The sequence below is a fragment of the Poromitra crassiceps genome, assembly GCF_964638095.1.
Source record: "Poromitra crassiceps genome assembly, chromosome: 11".
Lineage (NCBI taxonomy): Eukaryota > Metazoa > Chordata > Actinopteri > Beryciformes > Melamphaidae > Poromitra > Poromitra crassiceps.
In genome coordinates, this window is record NC_139643.1 from 38999048 (window position 1) to 39021330 (window position 22283).

Here is a 22283-nt window from a genome sequence, read left to right on the forward strand (position 1 = left end):
GAGATGGGAGGAGTCAATCCTCCCTGCCGGACAGGTGCCCCCCGACCGACCAGAGGAGGCACTAGTGCAGCGACCAGGACACGGCTTCTCACCCACAGACACGGCCAATCGTGCTTTTACCTCTACACGACCCAGACGCCCCCTTTAACAAACTATTTGAGTCACTGTGGCCACAATACCGCATGCCAGTATTTGCCAAGGAGAATGTTGCACTTTAGTAAGTGTGCAATTGGTCATTGCCTCATTATGTATGTATTTATTTATTTGTGCATTTATTTAGAAGCCTTTATCCAGTAAAGTTGACTCAACACTTCTGCCTTTTTCAGCATCACACTGCTTCACACTCAGATATGCCCACTCACATTGGGAAGCTGCCCAGTAACACCACAGTCTTTTGCTGTTGGCTACTGAGCACCTCTGATGGAGCAACTGGGGGTGACAAACTTGACAGTTGTCGTCGAGGGAAATTAGAGCATTTCTCTTCTTTTTTGTTTATTTTTTATTTAATTTTTTATATTTTTATTTTTTAATACAACCTACATTTCACCCAGATAGGAAATGATGATCTTCCAGTCGCAAGCCCACTTCTCGAACCTTTGCTTATTTTTGTTTTATTTAGCCTTCCACTGTCCCCATTTTCATGCTCCAGGGCCCCTTCAAATGAGATACTTTGATTTTAATGGCTTCTTCCTCCCAAATAAAGGTTTAATGTGTGCAGCTAATGCTCTGTTATTCAGTCACACTTCTCAAGTTTCTGCCTTGTCATGGTTCCCTGGACTAGAAGTTCTGCCTTGTCATGGTTCCCTGGACTAGAAATGAATATATAGTACAGTCGTGTCACAGTGGACCACATTCTACTGCCGCTGTTTACGATCTGCTGTTAACTGGTAACCTTGACTGGATTCAGACATGTTTCCCTTTTCATTTTCTACAAGCCTTTTGTCAGCCTGGTGGTAATACTGTAGCAATGCTGGCTGTCATTGTATAGCATGTTGCACAGAATGTCCATGCTACAGGACAGCATAGTGGTGCTTATAGTGGTGTTATTTGAAATAAAACTTTCTCCCCCAATGTGTTAGATACCTACAGTATCACAGTGGGATGTGAAGTGGATTTCTACAGATTCAATAAAATGTATCAAATCATACTGTCTTGTCGTCAGCAAAAGTAAATGGGATTTTCCAATGGTTTTCAGCCTTCTGAACACGGCTCTTATTTCGTGTTGCTTTGCTTTTCATTTTGTTTCACATCTTTCTCTCTCTCTCTCTCTCCCTCCCTCCCTCTATCTCTCTCTCTCTCTGCATCTCCCCCCGCAGTCTCCTGTTTCTTCAACTTCACCACTCCGTCGGGGGTGCTGCTGTCTCCCAACTACCCCCACGAGTACGGCAACAACATGCACTGTGTGTGGCTGATCATCACCAAGCCCGAGAGCCGAATCAACCTGGCCTTCAACGACCTCAGCATGGAGAAACAGTTTGACTTCCTCTCCATCAAGGACGGGGGAAAGGTAGTGTTGAACGATAGGCCCAGAGCCGCTCACTATGCAAACTGCATACGGTATTAGCAGAAAGCAGACATCCAGACGGATGTGTAGCTTCCAGCCATGTTATGCTAGCTCCGCGGCAAGTGGGAGTCACAAAGCTCCAAAGTCAGCAAAGTTTCTGACAAAGGTAAAACTTTCTATGGCCAGACTGCAGAACTATTCTGGTCACGAAATGAGGTGAAAAAAACACCATGAGATCAAAATCAGGTAAACTTCTGTTTACCTGTTCTGTTCTCTCCTCTCCCAAGTTTGAGGTCAGTAATGTTAAGCTGATGTGCTACACTTGCAGTGCATCTCTCTCTCTCTCTATCTCTCTCTGTGTCTAACCTAGCTGGGCAGTACATCTCTTGGTCTGTCTGTCTTGCTTGCGTGTTGCCAGCCACTTCCATGGGCTGTAGTCTGTGACTTTGTGCCTGGCAAACGTGAATGTAAAAATACAACTATTTATCCTGTTTGATAATCGCCAACAGGCACTGGTGTTCATAGTAGGGCATTCACGACTAGTGAATTTTACTAGTCGACTAGTCGTCCCTAAAGGTAGTCGACTAGTCGACTAACCGTTTTTAATTTATTTTTAATTAAAAAATATATATATATATATTTTTTTTTTTTTTTTTTTTTTTTTTTTTAATCTTTAAGAAAGAACATGAGGTATTTACACGACATACAATACATGGACTATCATATCCCATATCCCCCACAAAGAACATCAAAACACAACAAAACAAAACAAGAAAACTGCATAAGATACACAATAATCCAAGAACAAACAAGACTATTGGACAAACAACCAAACAAAAACAATGCATTCAGCTCCTATCCTGATAAGCCTAATGACACTGGGGTAAAAAGTTCTTAAAGTCAAACTCTGTATGTGGTTGCCATATTTTGGGGATGTCTAAGAATCTGCCTTTGCTCTTGTAGTAAATGTTATCCAACGTATGGTAGCTTGAGAGTTCATTCCACCAGTGAACTACAGCTGGGGGATTGGATGGTTTCCAATTTAAAGCTATGCATTTCCTAGCTGCCAACAGGGCAAGATCTATGTATTTACTTTGAATGCATTGTTTTTGTTTGGTTGTTTGTCCAATAGTCTTGTTTGTTCTTGGATTATTGTGTATCTTATGCAGTTTTCTTGTTTTGTTTTGTTGTGTTTTGATGTTCTTTGTGGGGGATATGGGATATGATAGTCCATGTATGTTCTTTCTTAAAGATAAAAAAAAAAAAAAATTTTTTTTTTTTTTTTTTTTTTTTGCTAAAACGACTAGTCGACTACTAAGCACAGTGTCGACTAGTGGTTTTACTAGTTACTACCCAAGTCTGTGAATGCCCTAGTTCATAGACTGCAGCTCGTAAAAGATAAGCATGTTTAGGCTACATGCGTTCATATGGACATGCACAATATTACAATGACAGATGGAGCAAATGTTTTAAGGGGGGGATTGTAGTGGGAGCCCTGGAGCTTCAGGTGTGACTGTGTGGCAATGGCAAATGGTTTACATAGCACACGGGTCAGATAGTAGGGCCCCAAAGAGGTCAGGGCCGACTCTGGATAGGCCGTTTCTCTGAATCATCTTCCGGTCAGTATGAAGAGATGCCTGTGTAGCTATGTCTACCTGCCCACCAACACATCTGTGTCACTGGACTTGCTACTGTAGTCTGCCTGTCTGTCGGTGCTCTTTCCTATTTAGCATTCTGCCTGTTCTGATTCACCTGGATGCCTGCAGTCTCATCGAGCAACCTCTTATCTATCTTCCCCAGGCTGAGTCTCCTATCCTGGGCACCTTCTCCGGTGACGTCCTGCCTCCTTCCATAACAACTAGTGCCCATGTGGCACGACTGGAGTTCCTGACTGACCACACCTACACCGACCGCGGCTTCAACATTACCTTTACAAGTGAGTGTTGAATGTTACTTCAAAAGAGAGAAAGGCAAGTATTTACAGCTTATCGCACAAGCCCGCCCTGACTGGATGGTGTGTATTCCCCTAGATTCTTTTTATGTGTGTGTGTGTGTGTGTGTGTGTGTGTGTGTGTGTGTGTGTGTGTGTGTGTGTGCACGTTTGTGTATGTTTATAAGCAATGGGCCTCATGAATCATCCAGCGTATCTGTGCGTCTGTCTCCCACAGATTGCACAAACTCTTCCCGCCAACGGCAGCACTAGCCGTCATACACACACACACACACACACACACACACACACACACACACGCACACACACACACACACACGCACACACACACGCACACACACACATGCACATGCACACACACATGCACATGCACACGCACACACACACACACACACGCACACACACACACACACGCACACGCACACGCACACACACACATGCACACACACACACACATGCACACACACATGCACACACACACACACACACACACGCACACGCACACACACACGCACACACACACACACACGCGTGTGCGCAGAAATGACAAAAGCCCTGTACTGTCTTCTTTGCCTAAACACAGACTTGACGTCTGAATAAAAACACAAACAAAGACGCAGCATCCTTACCTGGCAGAGATGTTGTGGCGTCTCTCATTATATTCTATTCTGGGCAGCTGCTGAGTTCCAGTTGGGTTTTGTGCTGGGATCCAGTAGCCTACATGTTTCGCTGCACGCTGCTAAACCCATTTCACGGCTATGCTGTGAGGCTCTGGCAGCAGGATTACTGCCTTCTTCATTTCCTGTGCAGTATTGTGTAATGAGCCTGAACGTCTTTGCATTCATTTACATCCCAAAATGAATAATATCCTCTTATGGAGTCAATTGTAACTCCTATAAAGTAATGACGTTGTTATTTTATAGATAGATGCTTTGTGTAGGTTTGTCTCATTACAGCATTCCTCTTATTGATTGGAGTGGCTCAATTTAATGCTGGCAATATTTACTTTGGGCCAGTGTAGGAGTTCATCAGGCTGAATTCACCACAGTAATGACACTCTTCTCATAGGCTGATACAGTGCTTTAGAGTTGTGGGAGTCAGTCATGTGGTAGGGATAAGGTAGGATAAATCCCATTCAAAGCATCAGTCCTGCTGAAGTGTCCTTGAGCAAGTTGCTGAACCAGCTGCAGGGCTGCTGCACTTCTTAGGTCAGGGGCTATAGCAGCTATTTTGGTGATCACACTTTATTTCATGGTTCCTACACAGGTTGGGACAGTGTGAAAAACTATTAAAAATGAATGTGATCATTTTGAGGTCTTAAATATCATTTGGGAATTTGGGAGAAAAAAAAAATCTGGAAAAGTATAGAGACACGCCGCAGTGCATCATCATTCAGAAACCACACAAACAAAAACTCCCCCTCAATCCTGGCGTTCTCCTATGTTGCGTGCATGGTCGCGTGTTGCACACAAAGATCATATATACGGAAGATGAACACCCCAACTTACTTCCTTGACAGATAGATCCACATTTTTCTTCTCGCCAATTCTCAATGGCTTCGTTGTTTTGCTCGGGAGTACAAAAAACTTTAATTGGTGATTTTTTTTACATTTGTTGTGTGGCGCAGCCCACCACACAACAGCTTTTAGCTATGTTTAATTCAAGGAAAATGACGCTGGTGTGTGGAAATGAATGGAGAGCTTTTTCCCCGTGATGGGTGTGGCCTATTTCATGCAGTCTCTCTATCGCACATGTTGTGGTTCAGGTCTGATACGCACATAATTGTAACTTTTATGTTTTTAGATAGCAGGAGCAAGATGTCTATCTGCGTAAATTATATTGAACATCAGACACAATTTTCAAATGTGTAGGACCCCTGCTATTGGACAATGAGATATTTAGGAAGGCCGAACTGACAATGGCTCCGCATTCAACTTTTAGTTGTTAATTATTACTTGTATTGCTTTTTTTTGTACGTACTGCACTGTACTGTATTCAGTATGATCGACAAGCACCTTTTGGATATTCGTTCGTCACTCGATATGGACTTAGAGGCAAACAGCCGGTATCCTATACAGATCCCGGATGAGATGCTGCAACCCGCTGTTACCGAGCATTTTACTGGCAAATGTTCAATCCGTGGACAATCAAATGGACGAGTAACTTCCAGCGGGACATTGCAAACTGCTGCGTGCTGGAGTTCACTGAGATCTGGAAGGACCCAACGGTACCTGACTCGGCTGTTACCCCTGCTGGATTTTCCATCTACCGGCAGGACAGAACTACAGAGTCAGGTAAACGCAGAGGCGGGGGTCTGTATTGTTGTTAATTCTCGCTGGGGTTCAGATATAGCAGTGCTTACAAATCACTGCTCACCACACCTCGAGATCTTAACTATACACGTTGGTCCCTTCTACCTCTCTTGGGAATTCGCCTCCGCTAAAATCACAGCAGTCTGCAGACGTCCGCAGGCGGATACATCGTTACCACTAGAGGACCGTATTGAGTAAGTAATGGACTGAAGAATGCCCACGTTGAGGCAGCTTCTATTGTTGTTGGCGACTTCAGTAGGGCTAATATGTGGAAAGTTTTGCCTACTGTCAATATCACAGCATATTAACTCGCCTACCTGTGCTGCTCAGACTCTGGACCATTTTATTCTCAAATATGGGACAGCTATAAACCCCTCCCGCACCCTGCCTTTGGTAAAGTGGTTCACACTTCCATTATTCTCCTCTGAACCTACAGACAACGCCCGGCCTAAAACAAGAACAAACTGTTTTTTCGGGCAGGTCAACACTGGAGTGAGGAATTCATTACCACCCTCCAGGACTGTTGTGAAACTACAGACTGTTCTGTGTTCTGCTGCTGATGATTAAACAGACTCTGTCTCACCTCCAAGTGCTTTGATGACATCCAGAAAGTCATCCGGAAAGTCAATGTAGGACTTTCCTCAATCAAAAGCCCTGGATTAATGGTGATGTCCATGCTAAACTCAGGGCCTATAGGTCTGGGGACCTGGAGGCCTTGAGAAAGTCCAGACACGACCTAGGGAAAGCCATCAGAGATGCTAAAAGAGCCTACAGAGACGAGTTGGAGTCGAACTACCACAGTTCCGACCCCAGGCGCATGTGGTGTGGACTGTGCTCCATCACAGACTACAAAGGGACAAATAGATCCCGACAAGCTCAACACCTTTTACGCACGGTTTGAGGCCAGCAACACCATCCCTGCAAGGGAAAGTCACCAAGGCCAGATGGCATTCCAGACCATGTCCTCAGAGTGTGGGCCGAGCAGCTAGCGGAGGTATTCTCCTCTATATTCAACCTCTCCTTGAACCAGTCTGTAGTCTGGCTAGTCAGAACCCACATCTGCCCCTCCCTTTCTGACACCTTTTAATTGATTGCATTTAATCATAATTGATTGGATTTACTGCACCCAACTGGGTGATGCACAATAGCCAGACCGCTGTCAAGGTGGAGAGTTGAGGACTCACAGGACAGAGTCCCTGTCTCTGCCCCAGGGCATTGGGGATGATTCATCAGACCAGAGGGGAGAGCACCTCCTACTGGTCCTCCAACACCACTTCCAGCACCAGTCTCCCATCCAAAGACTATCGTAGACCAGACCTGCTTAGCTTCCCCAGGAAAGCTAGTAATGTAATGCAGGAACCACTGGTGCTGACCTTGGACACCCTTCAATTTGCATACCGCCCCAACAGATCTACAGACAACGCAATCGCCTTGACAGTGCACACCGCCCTCTCCCACCATGGATAAGAGTAACACATGTGATGTTTATAGATTACAGCTCGCCATTCAACACAATGGCTAAGCTCATTCCCAAACTCAGGATCCTGGGTATTGACACCTCCCTTTGCAACTGGGTCCGGGACTTCCTGACGGGCAGACCTCAGGTGGTTAGAATGGTTAGCCTGCCCCCATTCACATTGATGGAGATGAAGTGGAGAGAGTCCTGCGTTAAGTTCCTTGGTGTGTTCATCAATGATGACCTCTCCTGGTCGTGTGCCTACAGTATACTTCCCGAGCGAGAAGACTCAAGAAGTTTGGAATGTCTGTCAAAACTCTCACTAATTACTACAGGTGCACCAATGAGAGCATTATCACTGGCTGCATTACCACCTGGTATGGCAGCTGCTCCGCTACTAATCGTAAGGCCCTTTAGAGGCTGGTGAAGACAGCGGAGCGCATCATTGGCTGCCACCTCCCGACCATGCAAAGCCTCTTCCATACAAAGACGTCAGCCAGCCAAGCTACACTATGGACTGTTCAGTATGGACTGTTCTCACTGCTGCCGTCTGGTAGACATTACCGAAGCATCCAGGCACGGACTGCCAGACTCATATATTTTACCCCCAGGCCATCAGGCTTCTCAACAAGCAGTGATCACATTGATCACATGGTCATCTCAATGGGAAGGAAAAGGCCCACCCTGACACTGAAACGGCTGTTAATATTCTAAGACTATGTATTGTTTGCCTTTTTGCCCTTATTTGTTATATATCTTTATTTCTTTTTTTGCTATCCTTCTTGCTATCTGTTACTATTTTTTTGTTATTTTTGTCCTTGTGACTTTTTTTTCCCCCCTACTACGTAGTTGTTGCTTGCCTTGTCCTAAGAATTTCATTGTTCAGAACGACCCTGTGTTATGCATTTGATAAATACAACACTTTGACTTTGAGTTTACTTCACCACACTGTTTATGCTGTGGAGTGGCAATGTTTGAGGGCTTCCAATGGAATTAATAGAAAGGATTTTCCGCCGAGGCCTGCCCTTGTAGAATCAAACTTGTTTGTTTATTTGTTCGTTCAGCCTGTCGGTCGGCCCAGTACACTGTGGTGGCGGCTGATATTTATAATATGTTCCGCACACTGTGCCTGGTTGTGTGTCTCAAAACCTGCTGTACTGTAGTTGAAACGGCATCCTACCCAGAATGCATCTGTGTCCTTGCTCTGGCTCATTTGCAAACATGTCATCAACCCGAGCCAGGTGCCTCTGGAAAGCCACAATGTGGAGAACACACGGCGACTAATGCATTAATTAGCAACTTTGATTAATAAATAAATAAATAAATAAGCAGTGCAACACGCTGAATGGATGTCAAGAGCGGCTAATTGAGGATGACGGCTAGTTACTGAGAACAGTCTAATCTCACTGCAGACCTGTAGGGGGCGGGGCGGACACCTTCCATCATTCATGTTAATTACGGACATGCCAAACTGTATTGAGGGGACTTTTGGCACGTTAATAAATAAGATGATCGTGATGGATGAGTTGTGCTTCACACTTCGTTTGGGTCCAATGGATACAGAGGGGGGGATTCATCAACCCCTACATGTGTCACCCCCCACATGTAGGGGTGGGGGGCGTACGAGAGATAGTGGGGCAGGTGATGTATTTGTTTACATGCCTTGTTCCAGGCCTGTGCCTCTCCTTGTATGGATGGATTCCTTCGTGTTCTTTGTACAGCAATTGTTTTCTACTTTAAGTTTTATTCAGACGGCTGATGGACAAAGTTGTGAGGATTCCTTCATTCTTTATTTTGGATCCCCATTAGCTTCCACAAAGCGGTCGCTAGTCTTCCTGGGGTCCACACAAAACAATAAAAACACATTTTAAAATCATATAATAGCAACAAGAAAATGCCATATGAATAGCAAACACAAGGTTCCATCTAAAACGCCAACAACACAACAGCTAAGAGGATGAGTTGAACCAATCTTGTTTTTGTATCCACTTATCCTCCCCCAGCTGTGTCGTCTGGCGTCGATGATCTGCATATGCTTCTCCACCCTCTAAAAAACATGTGCAGGATGAATCAATACGGCTCACTAAGTGAAATAAATTGCTCTCCTGGCTAAATGCTGTGGCAGTGGAAAAAACAACTTTTGTCAAGAAACTTAGGTAATTGTTTTAGGGCACCGGATGTCAAATGTGATATGTGTGGGAGAGTAGTACTAGCAGGGTCAGTGTATCATCCGATCATTCAATTAATCCATTCAAACTGACAAATGAAAAATGGAAAAAAAGTCAATCTTTCTTTTTTGTGTTTTTCTGTATGAACCAAACATTGAAAACTGTTTGTTTTCCAATCTCTTCCTGAAGTTGTAAAATAAGTGACACTGGTGTTTTTGTCTATCTTTCTTCTTTTCTTCCCCTGTCTTTTGAAAACCCCACCGATAGCATTCCGCCACAACGAGTGCCCCGACCCGGGCGTGCCGGTGAACGGGAAGCGTTTTGGCGAGAGCCTTCAGCTGGGCAGCTCCATCTCCTTCCTGTGTGAGGAGGGCTTCGTCAAGACCCACGGCTCGCAGACCGTCTCCTGCATCCTGAAGGATGGCAACGTGGTGTGGGACAACGCTGTACCCCGCTGCGAAGGTGGGTACAGGCCGGTGGGCTCCTTTAAGCTGCATTCAGTGTTGATTCATTCCATCATTTTTACCAAGCTTGAGGTAGATAGACTGAATTGTCAAATCAAGATTCAAGATTCAAGATTCAAGATTCAATAGTTTTATTGCCATATCAACCAAAATTGATTGGAATTTGTCTTGGCATGCTCAAACAGACAAAACAATCACAGTAACAGACCATGAGAGACAGACATTCTCTCCCCACCTCCTCCCTCCCCCTGCTCTCTTCTCCCCCACACCTCCCCTCCCTTCCTCTCTCCTGCTCTCTCCTCTTGCTCCTTCCCCACCTCCTATACCCTCCCCACCCCATCACTCTCTCACATTCCCCCTGCTATTCTCCCTTCTCCTGCGCTCTCCTCTGCTCTCCCCTCATTCCTATCTTTTCTATATTATCAATTGTTCAAATGTTATCTTTATTCTGTATATTCATGTTACTGTTGTGTCAGCTAGAATTAGCTAGACATACTTTCTGTGAAGCCCTCTGAGACATGCTTGTGAATTAGGGCTATATAAATAAACTTGACTTGACTTGACAATACAACTACACATCTGCTGCAATGTATAAAAAATAGGAACATGCAATCAAAAACAACTGCAAAATGCAAAACAGTATGCAATACAGTGTACAGTGCAGGATAGGCACAGGCGGCTAGTGCAACCAAAAAAAGTGCACAATGTGCAATCGTTAACAATCCATTTTCATCTTCTTGTCTGACCAAGGTATCCACCTGATTCTAAAGCTGTGTTCACACCGAGATATTTATTTTTCTCTCTGTTGCTCGATTCAACCCTTTCGAACCCTGTCGCAGTGTTTAAATCGCTTGTCAACGAGCACAAGAATTGACGGACATCTTGGGGCTATAACGTTAAGCAATGTCATGATGTTTGTCCACTACGAGCCACCGTAGTTGTTTACAAGCTAAGCCTATCAGCGTGCTCCTAACGCGAGCTCTATACCGGTAGTACAGACTTCACTTCATGTCAGCTGTCAGCCTGTCAATCAGCTGTCAATGCGGTTTGTTGCCACACAATAAACCAGCGGTCCAAGCCAGTGTGATCCTTGACTCACTCTCACACGGCAGCAAATCAGCGTTGAACAGCGAGCGACTGATGCCAGCGAAATTTCGCTCGAGTTGGGATATTTCATCTCAGACGACGAGCAAATTTTCGCCCTATCGCTCTGTCTCTGTCGCTCGGACGCCCAGCGATTTTTCTCCCGGGGCGAATATACGCTCAATCGCTCGTTTGCATTGACTTTGTATGTAAACTCGATGCCAGCGAAAAACTTTAATAGGTCGGTGGGAACGCACCTTAATCCAGTCGGGGAGATCACAAACAGCCTCGATAGCAGTGTCTACCTCATCTATTGTTGCTATTACTTCTTGGCACACTTGACAACGGGAAGCTTGACAACAGTGTTTGTCTCACCCATTGGACTCTTTATTTTAGCTGTTTGGCTAATCGTTAGTGCCCCTCAGCGCTAATCATTTTTTCAAGCGAGGAAAACGCTGTTGCATGTCACGATCCCAGACCAGAAGCAGCCAAAACTCAACTCAGTGGAATGGGCTGATTGGAAGGTCAGAACCCAGGCAATGGCCAGCCTACAAATCAATATACAATGTGTTTTGTCAATTCTGCAAATTGGCGCTCATTCAATTTCTTTTAGAATTGATGCAAATATAATTAATGTCTGACATCTTATGGCAGCGATCATTAAGACATGACTTCTGCTTTTTCTATGAATGAATCAATGCTGATGTTACAGAGATGCGTTGAGTAGCAAGCTTTGTTCTGCAAAGTGCCTCACGCCGCTGACATGCTGCGCTTACAAGCAGAATGCTGAATCGTGCATTTGCCACCCCCTGACTATATGATTTCAATAAAGCACTTCCAGCATCCAGAGAGGGCCAATACAAATGGAAGCTAAAGCTAGGTATTAGCCAGCGACGGGTCTTCGTGGGCGGCAATAGCGGTGCATATCTAACGCAGGTGCAGCGAGAGGGCCTTATCAGGTTCACGCTACGCAAAGCAGGGTCCGCTATTAAAACACATGTCGCTTCCCCCTGTGCGCCGCGCCGGCTCCGCGCTCCTCTGAGACCATCGATCATACGCCAGCGTTTGTGGCATAATGCGTTTTACAGATGTCCTTCAGTGCACCGCGTTGGCTGATTAAATCATTCCACTTCACAGGGAGAGAGAGGCGGTGGCGCTGTAACGAAGTTCCCCGCTCCCCCCCTGTGTGTTACGGTTAAGCATAGGCACTTAAAGAGATGCAAGGCAAAGGGAGCGATCACCGAGACAAGGGTATGAGAGAGAGAGAGAGAGAGAGAGAGAGAGAGAGAGAGAGAGAGAGAGAGAGAGAGAGAGAGAGAGAGAGAGGTGACGTGCTCAAGTATCTATTGTGCCGACAATCAAAGTTGTTCCACTTCCCTGTTTGATGGGGATGACAGCGCCGTCTTTGGAGGAGGGGTTTGGTGACAGATTTAAAAGACAACAGCATGGGGGAAGTAAACATATGCAGGCAGGCACACACACACACACACACACACAGTGACAGGCATGTTCCCAGGAGAGATGGTTAACCTTGAAGTGAGCTGCCACCGATTTACATTAGATAGACCTCGGCAGTAAAAGAAATGAGATGGGCCCAGGCTGATGAATGGGATCATCCATGGACACTGTCATACATCAGCTGGGACAGACATACATAATTCAATCTCTATCTGTTCTCTCTCTCTGTCTGTCTCTGCCCCCAACCCCCCCCCCCCCCCCCACCGTCTCTCTTTCAGCCCCATGTGGAGGGGATCTGAAGGCTCCCACTGGGATCATCCTCTCCCCAGGCTGGCCAGAGCTCTATAAGGAGGCCCTCAACTGTGAATGGATCATCGAGGCTCCTCCAGGCTACCCCATCAAGATCATCTTCGACAAGTGAGTCACCAGACCACCGACTGCTGCCGTGTCACCTTTCTCTCACCCCCTCCCCCTCACATCCCTCCCCCCCTCACCCCGCCCCCGCATCCAGCTTTGTCCCATTGTCCGGATTCCTCTCTTCGTCCCACCTCATGTCTACTGTAGTAGATGGAATGCCCATACACATGCATCCCAGAGCAGGATAACATTAGGTTTTATTTATTCAGTGCTCATAAATATTTGAACATTTCTTTTGATACCCCCCACCCCACAGACCAACACCAAATGTCTACTTTTCTCCCCCGGATTTTTCTCCCTACTTGGCCAATTCCCCCGTGCTGTCCCGCTCGTTGCTCCACCTATTCTGCCGATCTAGGGAGAGTTGGGGGGAGTAGACTAGCACATGCTTCCTCCGATACATGTGCAGTCGCCAGCCGCTTCTTTTCACCTGACAGCGAGGGATTCACGCTATGCCCCCCACGTAGATCCCTTCCCCCCGCAACAGGCGCCCCGACGGACCAGAGGAGGCGCTAATGCAGCTACCAGGGCTCATAACCCACCGGCTTCCCACCCGAAGACACGGCCAATTGTGTCTTTAGGATCGTCTGACCAAGCTGGAAGTACCACTGCTGGGACTTGAACCTGGGTCTCCACGGTGGTAGGCGAGTGCTTTTACTTCTACAGTACCCAGACGTCTGATCCCCAGTGACTTTATTTCTCTCTCCGTCTGACCTCTTGTGGCTAATGTAGTAGATCTAATCCCCATAAACACGCATCCCTAAGCAGGATAACATTATGGGTTATTTATTAAGTACTCATAATTATTTGATCATACACACACACACACACACACACACACGCACACACACACGCCACAACCACAGCACCATTCGTGAAAGACGCTGTCAGTGGAGATGGTCCATGGGAATGGGAGAGATGTGAGAGGAGGTAATTAATCTTGATGTCTCAGAGAGAGAGAGTGAGAGAGAGAGAGAGACACAGAGAGAGAGAGAGAGATGCAGAGTGTTTTAGGATCAAATGCCACATTAGCGTTGCACTAAGGCTCATCCTGGCTTGCCCATCTCGGCCATGATAGCCAGCACACCATGCAAAATTAATACGACATGAATGTTTGTTGCTCTTTGATTTTTATGTCCCATCAATAAAATATTGCAGTGCGCTTCATTTAGACCGCACGGGTCTGACACGAAACAATTTATTCATAGCGTTGATGATGAAGTGGCACGGGCAACAAAGACAAGAACACACACAGACACACAGACGGTATACACACACACATAACCAAGCATAGCCATCCAATCAGCATCTACATAACTGCCTCAGGAATATCAAATGTGTATGGCTCATAGGGGTGGTAACAGTATGTGTATTCATATTGAACCGCTTTAGGTTCAACGCATTGCAAACCTCTTATAAGGATTTCATGGTGAACTTGATACGAAAAATACAATAGGCTCACCTGGTAGCACGTGTACCACGGAGGCTCGGTCCTTGGCGTGGCAGACGCGGGTTCGAATCCGACCCAAGGTCCTTTGCCCCATGTCATCCCCCTCTCTCTCTCTCCCCACCTTACCTGTCTGGCTACTGTCCTGTCTAATGAAGGCAAAATGCCCCAAAAATAATCTAAAACTATTTTTTGATTTAAAAAACATAAATTGAAATAAAAAAATTAAACTAGACTGTGAAAATAATAAAATAAGTAGAATAAAATACAATAAATCAAGGACATTTCTCTGGCATTTCTACTTTACTCTCTACTGCTGTATCGAAAACGTACCGAACATGACACCACTGTTTCGTATCAAACCAAATTGTGAATGTTGTGAACATTACTCCCGTATTGGTGCATGACTTCCTACAACTCAGTGGTAGCAAATCCAAAATCATTTTGTTTGGTCCTCCAGATTCCAGAAGTATGATTCAAAATGAACCGGGCGACAAGGAACCTCATTGGGGTCTTTGACAGTGATCCGATCAGATAGTCCTGTTTGTTTCATTTCAGGAGTAAAAAAAAATCAAAAGCATTGTTATCTTCAGACGATTTTGAGAAGGTCATTCATGCTCCTACATCTGTTCCGTCTCTCGTCTTCAGTTTGTAGAGGACGGAGGGACTAAGATTGTAAATGGGGCTTAACGTAGAGATCAATCATCCCAATTTCAGCATCTTTATGGTGGTGGCGGGTGAGTCTTCTAATAGATTTTAAGATTTTCCTGATTACTCCTTAAAGCTCAGTCAGGGTTGGTTATATTGCTTTGACTTGCCTTGCCTTGGCTATATTGCTGACTTTTTCATGTGAACCTGAGTGCAGCCTGAGATCCCCTGGCTGTTCTGACGGACTCAAAACTAAAACTTTGAAACAGGCTGTCCAACAAACTCCGGCTAGCTAATTCAGCATGATTTCTACAGACTTATCTTAATCTGTATTATTTTTTCTTTGCTCCTAGCCTTTTTATTTATTTTGTTCTCATTGCATTTATTTGAATTCCATCTTTATTTTCTTTTTGTGTGACACACTTTGAAATAATTGCTGTATAAATACTGTTTATCGTTCTGTTTATTATTGTTATTATTAGTATGAATTGCCATATTATAGACTTGGATCTTGTGAGCTCGTTCTTTCCAAACGACTTAATTTGAATTTGTTGCCGTCTTCTCAGGTTCCGCACCGAGGTGAACTACGACGTCCTTGAGGTGCGCGACGGGCGCTTCCCCTCTTCGCCGCTGATTGGCAGTTACCAAGGCACCCAGGTGCCCCAGTTCCTCATCAGCACCTCCAATTTCGTCTACCTCCTCTTCTCCACCGACAAGAGCCACTCCGACGTCGGCTTCCGCATACGCTACGAGAGTAAGCAGCGCGCCCTGTGGTCCTGTGAACTGGATATTGCCTCTTGAAAGCTGCGCCCACACGCGTGCACACACTGAAGTGGGAGCACTCACGCGCCCACGCAACATAGGCTCACCATGGGAATTAATCCATCACACACACGTACACGCACACGCACACACACACACACACACACACACACACACACACACACACACACACACACACGAAGCAACAGGCACAAAAGCATTGTTCACCATACTAGTATGAAGCTATTCATTTGTGCCTATTATCACCACAGGCTCTCCATTTCAGCAAGAAGCCATTCTTAGAACACCTATTAATAGAAAGTAAATGGGGTTAGCTCATACAGTGAGATAACCCTGCTGCACTGGCTTATATGTAGTTATACACATTCCCATGCTCAAGATATCATGCACACTGGCACATACATACACACACACACACACACACACACACACATGCACATATCCCCCATATGCATGCACACACACACACGCACATAGGCTACACGCATTAATCACACACCGCTTATCAAAGCCGCATGTTCAAACCCGAAAACAAAGTGGGCCTCCCGCTGTGTCTTGTTCCAGCCGTGTGGCTCACACTAGTAACCTTTTGCAGCTTCTCTCCGGGTAAACCTCTGCAAAGCTTCAATTATTCACTATGAATGCTCGCCAGGAGAGAATTGCAGTGGTACTGTAAGGTGGTAGCAGGAGAGAGCACAGCACCTTCCTATTGGTTGACTCCTGCAGAAAGAAGCTGTTTGGGTACCTACTGTATTTCCCAGGATAGGATTGCCTTTAACATGAACCCGGGATGTATGCCTTCCTACACTGCAGGTGGCTTTTGCAGGCTGTGTGTATACGTGTGTGTGTGTGTGTGTGTGTGTGTGTGTCTGTGTGTGTGTGTTAACGTTTCCCCTTTACCTCCTCTGCCTCTGTAGCCCTGCAGTTGCAGTCGGATCACTGCGTGGACCCCGGCATCCCCGTCAACGGACAGCGACACGGCAACGACTTCTACGTGGGCGCCCTGGTGACGTTTACCTGTGATGCGGGGTACACGCTCAGTGACAGGGAGCCTTTAGAGTGTGAACCCAACTTCCAGTGGAGTCGCCCCCTGCCCAGCTGCGATGGTACGTTCCAAAATCCCCAAAACGTAGAAATGAATCGCCCACTTCCAAAGTTCGTACTATTCATAAACGGAATGAAGGCTACATCGGTTGCTTTATAGTTGTTCTTGCAGATGCAGGATGAGAAAGCTTTTTGGAGCACTTTGCCTCTCATTCCGTCACATTGGAATTATTTGCTATTAAAATTCTACACTCACCGAGCACTTTGTGGAAAAAATCTCAGTGACTTTGTCCGTGGCGTGGCTGTTGGTGCCAGACGGGCTGTTTTGAGTATTTCTGTCTCTAAAGTTGACACATATAACATAAGATAACCTCTTTACAACTGACACGTATAACATATAACCTCTTTACAACTGTGGTGAGCAGAAAAGCATTTCAGAATGCAACATGTGGAACCTTGAGCCGGAGGTCACTGGTCGCTGGTTGACATTGAGCTGAAAGCTGATACTCACTATTACTAAGGTGTTCCTAATAAAGTGCTCGGTGAGTGTATGTAAAATGATAACCAGCTCTTGTTTTAGACTTGAAAGGTTTCTGCCTCATTTCATCATCAATGTTTTATATGTACGGCAGTGAGCTTACCCTTTGAAGTTGCACTTCTTACTCCTCTGTAAATGCTTTAATATTTAAGCACAGTATTGATTTCCCTCTAGGCTACTCTGTAATCATATTGATGATGCGATCCTCTACTTTTTATGCTCTCTTGAAGGGCACCTCTAGTCAAATGCATCTTACTGCATTGTAAATGCGCAAGACCAGTTCTGCCATTATTTCGGTAAAATTTCATTTCTGTCTTATTTCGTTCACTTTGTTTTGCCCTCTTCTCTTTCGCCGATCCCTTCCATTCTCATCTCTCCTCCATCTCCTCCCCACGTCGGCAGCATTGTGCGGAGGTTACATCCAGGGCAACCTCGGCACCATCCTCTCACCAGGCTTCCCGGACTTCTACCCGCACAACCTCAACTGCACGTGGATGATCGAGACCTCCCACGGCAAAGGTTAGCGGGGTGCCGGGGATCCTTATGAACACACACACACACACACACGCGAGCGGTCGGATTCAATTTCCCTTACAATGTCATTTCCCCCCCGACGAGTGGCCTTTTACATTTTTCAGAAGGAGCTGTCTCTGTAAGCGAGGAGCGCTGAGAGGCTGGCCCAGGGCGACAGAGTCGCGGGACGTCCCTTCGCGTCACCTTTGCTAGAGCACTCACAGCAAATTAGGGGCCCTGACACAATTGTCTTTGCAGATCTCTGTCTCTGCGTTAATGTAATATATAATAATATAATAATAATGTAATGTGTTTGCTGATGGTGAAAGGTGGAGAAGTACTAGGAATGGATGCGTTCTGCATTACTGAACATATCAAAAGACCCCCAGGCTGCAACTGTCAAAAGTTTGTCTCCGGTGACTGTGACAGTGTTCTTTCTATTTTGTTTTCTCATTTAATGGCAAAGCCCAACTTCACTTCATGGCAATCCCGCACCAATAGACAGTATGTCAATGGGAAAACCTTGCACATAGCAGTTTTTACATTTTCAGAAGCGTTTCACGTAGGATTTACTAAGGACAAAAAACCCCAAAACATAATTAACACATTTGAGCAATGAGACCTTTCCCCCACCTTCTTTTCTCCAGGTGTCCAGTTCACCTTCCATACGTTCCATCTGGAGAGCCCTCATGACCATTTGTTGGTGACGGAGAACGGCAGCTTCTCCCAGGCCCTGTGGAGACTGACGGGCTCCACGCTGCCGCCGGTGCTCAGCGCCGGCCTGTTCGGGAACTACACCGCTCAGATCCGCTTCCTCTCCGACTTCTCCGTCTCCTACGAGGGATTCAACATCACCTTCTCCGGTGAGCGCAGACGTTTAGGAAGTCAAAACGTCGAGGGGGAGAAAGGAGGCAGCTAAGAGTGCTGCTACTCATAATAGAGGACCGCAGGGATGAGGGGTTTTTGGAGGCCAACCTGGAAGTTAGCATCGCGCTCGGTTCCCTCGTCTGGAAGTCAATTGGATTTTTGCATGGGGATTTTGGTTAGATGCCTGAAATAAGGTCTGTGGTTTATGAAACTGTGACCTTTGTGTTCAGCAAGATCATCTTCACTGAGCTAAACCTGTTAGATTTTGAAGAAGGAGCCATACTTGAATTTCTTTTTGACAACATCTTTGCTTTTTCGGAATATATCTCACATGCGTGGGATAGGAGGAAAAAGATGACATATGATAGATAATTCATATATTTTACTTACTACATAGTTACATCTGTGTTTTGCTGTCCATTTCCTGAATGTAGCCTATTGTTTATGCACCGGAATCGGTACGGTAATTACTTTATGTTGATGTGTCTGATAATCCCATGTGGGATGGGTCATGTAATTTGTCCTGACACGTAAATAAAACTTTCATTCATTAATTCATTCATCTTCACAAATTAACACCACTTTTATGATTTTTGAAGCATGAACGCCATTGCCAAAAATCACCATTTTCAAGATTATCTTGCTGAACGCAGTTTACGGGAGTTTACCACAGACCTTATTTCAGGTAAAATCTCCATACAAAACCCCATTGACTTGCAGACGAGGGAACCAGGCGATGCTAACTTCCTGTATGCCTCAGCATTTAGAGATCAACATTCACAGATTAGTTTCAAAGAGATCAAATGTCAAGGACATGATGCGATTGGGAGTCTCTGCCTCCTGAGTATGGAGTGCACACTTGCCATACCTATTTAATAACAGGTGTCTATGTCACGAGGTTATCAACACAAACAGAGTTGCCCCTTGTCTACGACGGCCCAGCTGAGCATCGCCAAGTGTGGCTAAGAGAAATGTCTAATTACATCCACTCAAGGACAATGAGATGGTTAGCATTAAGGGAATTAATGAGTTTTAAATGAATCAATTTAGAGTGAAGCACAGATGGCCCTTCACCTAGTGAGAGCCACTTGTCACCTCTTTTTGCTCTTAGCATGTCTTAGCAAAGACACTTAAGAGAGGGGGGGAAATGCACGAGGCACTATCACTGAGAGTTGTACTTGGCGGCCATCCATTTTTTCTTTCCTCATTTTAAAACGAAAAACGGATGGCTGCTAAGTACACTGAGTCCGGACCATTGTGTCTGTCGGAGGAATACCACCTTTCATTGCTTTTAGGCCTTTTTGGGCAAAGAGTATGTGATAGTTTAAATAAATGACATGATCACTGAACTATAGCCTCAGCCTTAGGGCAATTAGGGCCTAAGGGGCTCCATAAGGTGAATGGTGAATAAAGAAAAAATAAACGCCTCTCTGAAAATAGCTTTAATTCGTTGGTCTTATGATGATCACAAACTGGAGGTCATATCGTATCCATCTTCGCTGGACCTGACAAATGAATGAAGAGCACTCACACCTTTTTCTCCATCTTTGTTTGTGTCCTTTCCAGAGTACGACTTGGAGCCGTGCGAGGACCCGGGCATCCCCCCCTACAGCACCAGGAAGGGCCTGCAGTACGGGGTGGGCGACGCCCTCATGTTCTCCTGCTTCCCGGGGTACCGCCTGGAGGGGCCGGCCAGCGTGGTGTGCTTGGGGGGCAGGAGGCGGGTGTGGAGCTCCCCTCTGCCAAGGTGTGTTGGTAGGTGGTCACATGCTTTATTTTGGCTTTGGTCACCCCCTCTACCCCCCCTCACATGGGCATCTCACTACATCCTGGAGTCCACTATGCACACACACATGCACACACACACACACACGCACACACACACACACACACACACACACACACACACACACACACACACACACACACACACACACACACACACACACACACATCCTCCATTCATCCACTGATCACCTTGAAGCATTCTCCTTGTCCTTTTCATCCACCCACACTACGTTTTTTTTTTATTGGCAAGTTTCCCCAGAAAAAGCCATTTTGGCTCAAGTTAAATAGAAGAGCAGCTACTGTATAATGAATGAAATATGTAACATATTGATCCTGTTCCTTGGTAAGGCCTGTGCAACAGGGGCGGTCAAGTCGCATAGATTTAGCTCTGTGTGTGTAGGTCTTATGATGCATCAAATCTTAACGACGGCGTTATGGCATTGGTATGAAAATGAATTGTGTGTCATTTAATCATAATAACGGTAATGCACAGGCGCATGACGACGCTTGACCTTTTTGCGTTTGTCCTTAGAATGGCTCTTCAAAGTAATGAGAGCACTGATAAACATTCAGTGTATGCGGGGAACAGCAGTGAGCGAGGGGAATCTTATTTTTTTTAATGACTAATTACACACTGCTGAAATGGTTCGCAGATTCTAAACTTAGAAAGTAATTTGTAAGTGTTAAGATTTTGACACCCCAGTGGAAGCAAGTAATTAGGTTTTATGAAGCATATTTTTTTATATATATACATAAAGTTGTGTTTTTTTCCGTCACCCGCACCAGTAATATCTGATACTTTCCGAATGTTTGTTTCGAGTTTTTAGGCACGTGTAAAGTAGGTCAAATAATTTCCCGACACAAATGAAGTTCTATTAACTTCACTGACTCTTTAACTCCCGTCCTTATGGCATATTCTGTAGGAAAGAGGCTGCTCATTTAGAGTTTCTTCATCTCTCTTTTGCCTCAAGATAAATACAAATCAAGATTGACACCGATGACATATTTTGTTATTTCCATAATTCTGGCAATCATTTTCAGCCATATTTTAGAAACCTGATACATGTCCATACCTCTCAGACATTCTTATCACCTCAATTCAGCTCATTTCATTCATGAAGGACACGTTAAAATTCTGGATGCATTCAGGGTCATTGAAATGGTGGCAGTGTCTTTCTATAGACATCGTTTTTTCTCCACTCCTTTCCTGATTCCTGATTCCGAAAAAGCAATTTTCAAATGGAGACAAAATGACTGTTAATCACATTCAGATTGTAGTGTGATTATGATGTGTCACTCAGAATCCAGCTACAGCCATTGGCCATATTTCACCCCATCAGCTCCCCCTACTCCCTATGCATGCCAGCATGAATAAACCCACTTCTGATGCAAGAAGCAAACATATAGCGATTGACATGTTCTCTGCTCTCTCCAACGCCAACCCCCCCCCCCCCCCCCCCCCCCTCTATCGCTCTCTCTTCCTCTCTCTCTTCCTCTCTCTCTCTCCGCTCCCTCTCTTTTTCTCTAGCTGAGTGCGGCTCGTCCGTGACTGGCATGCAAGGGGTGCTGCTCTCACCCAACTACCCCGGCTACTACAGCAACAACCACGAGTGCATCTACTCGATCCAGACGCAGCCAGGCAAAGGCATCCAGCTCCGAGCACGGGACTTCCGGCTAGAGGAGGACGACATGCTCAAAGTGAGGAGGGGGATCTCCTTCTGTGTGTGTCCTGAGGAAGGGGGGGGGGGTGTCCTTCTGTAGCCGTTTTCCCACATGCGCTTTTTACCGCTAAATGACCGGAAAGCGGTCTAAGGCCTTCATGTGTGAAAGTTGTTTTCCGGT

General features: G+C 45.5%; 1 protein-coding gene across 1 annotated transcript in view; it reads left to right on the plus strand.

Moving 5' to 3' along the window:
• Positions 1-22283, plus strand: part of csmd2 (CUB and Sushi multiple domains 2) — a gene marked incomplete at both ends in the record, with an annotated part of 345949 nt that overhangs the window by 191897 nt on the left and 131769 nt on the right. The window contains 10 exons of the mRNA XM_083645747.1: positions 1317-1507; positions 3305-3440; positions 9659-9853; positions 12675-12813; positions 15475-15662; positions 16609-16797; positions 17676-17792; positions 18434-18649; positions 20220-20408; positions 21970-22139. Coding sequence (XP_083501873.1) covers positions 1317-1507; positions 3305-3440; positions 9659-9853; positions 12675-12813; positions 15475-15662; positions 16609-16797; positions 17676-17792; positions 18434-18649; positions 20220-20408; positions 21970-22139 — 1730 coding nt within the window. The remainder of the gene's footprint in view (positions 1-1316; positions 1508-3304; positions 3441-9658; positions 9854-12674; positions 12814-15474; positions 15663-16608; positions 16798-17675; positions 17793-18433; positions 18650-20219; positions 20409-21969; positions 22140-22283) is intronic.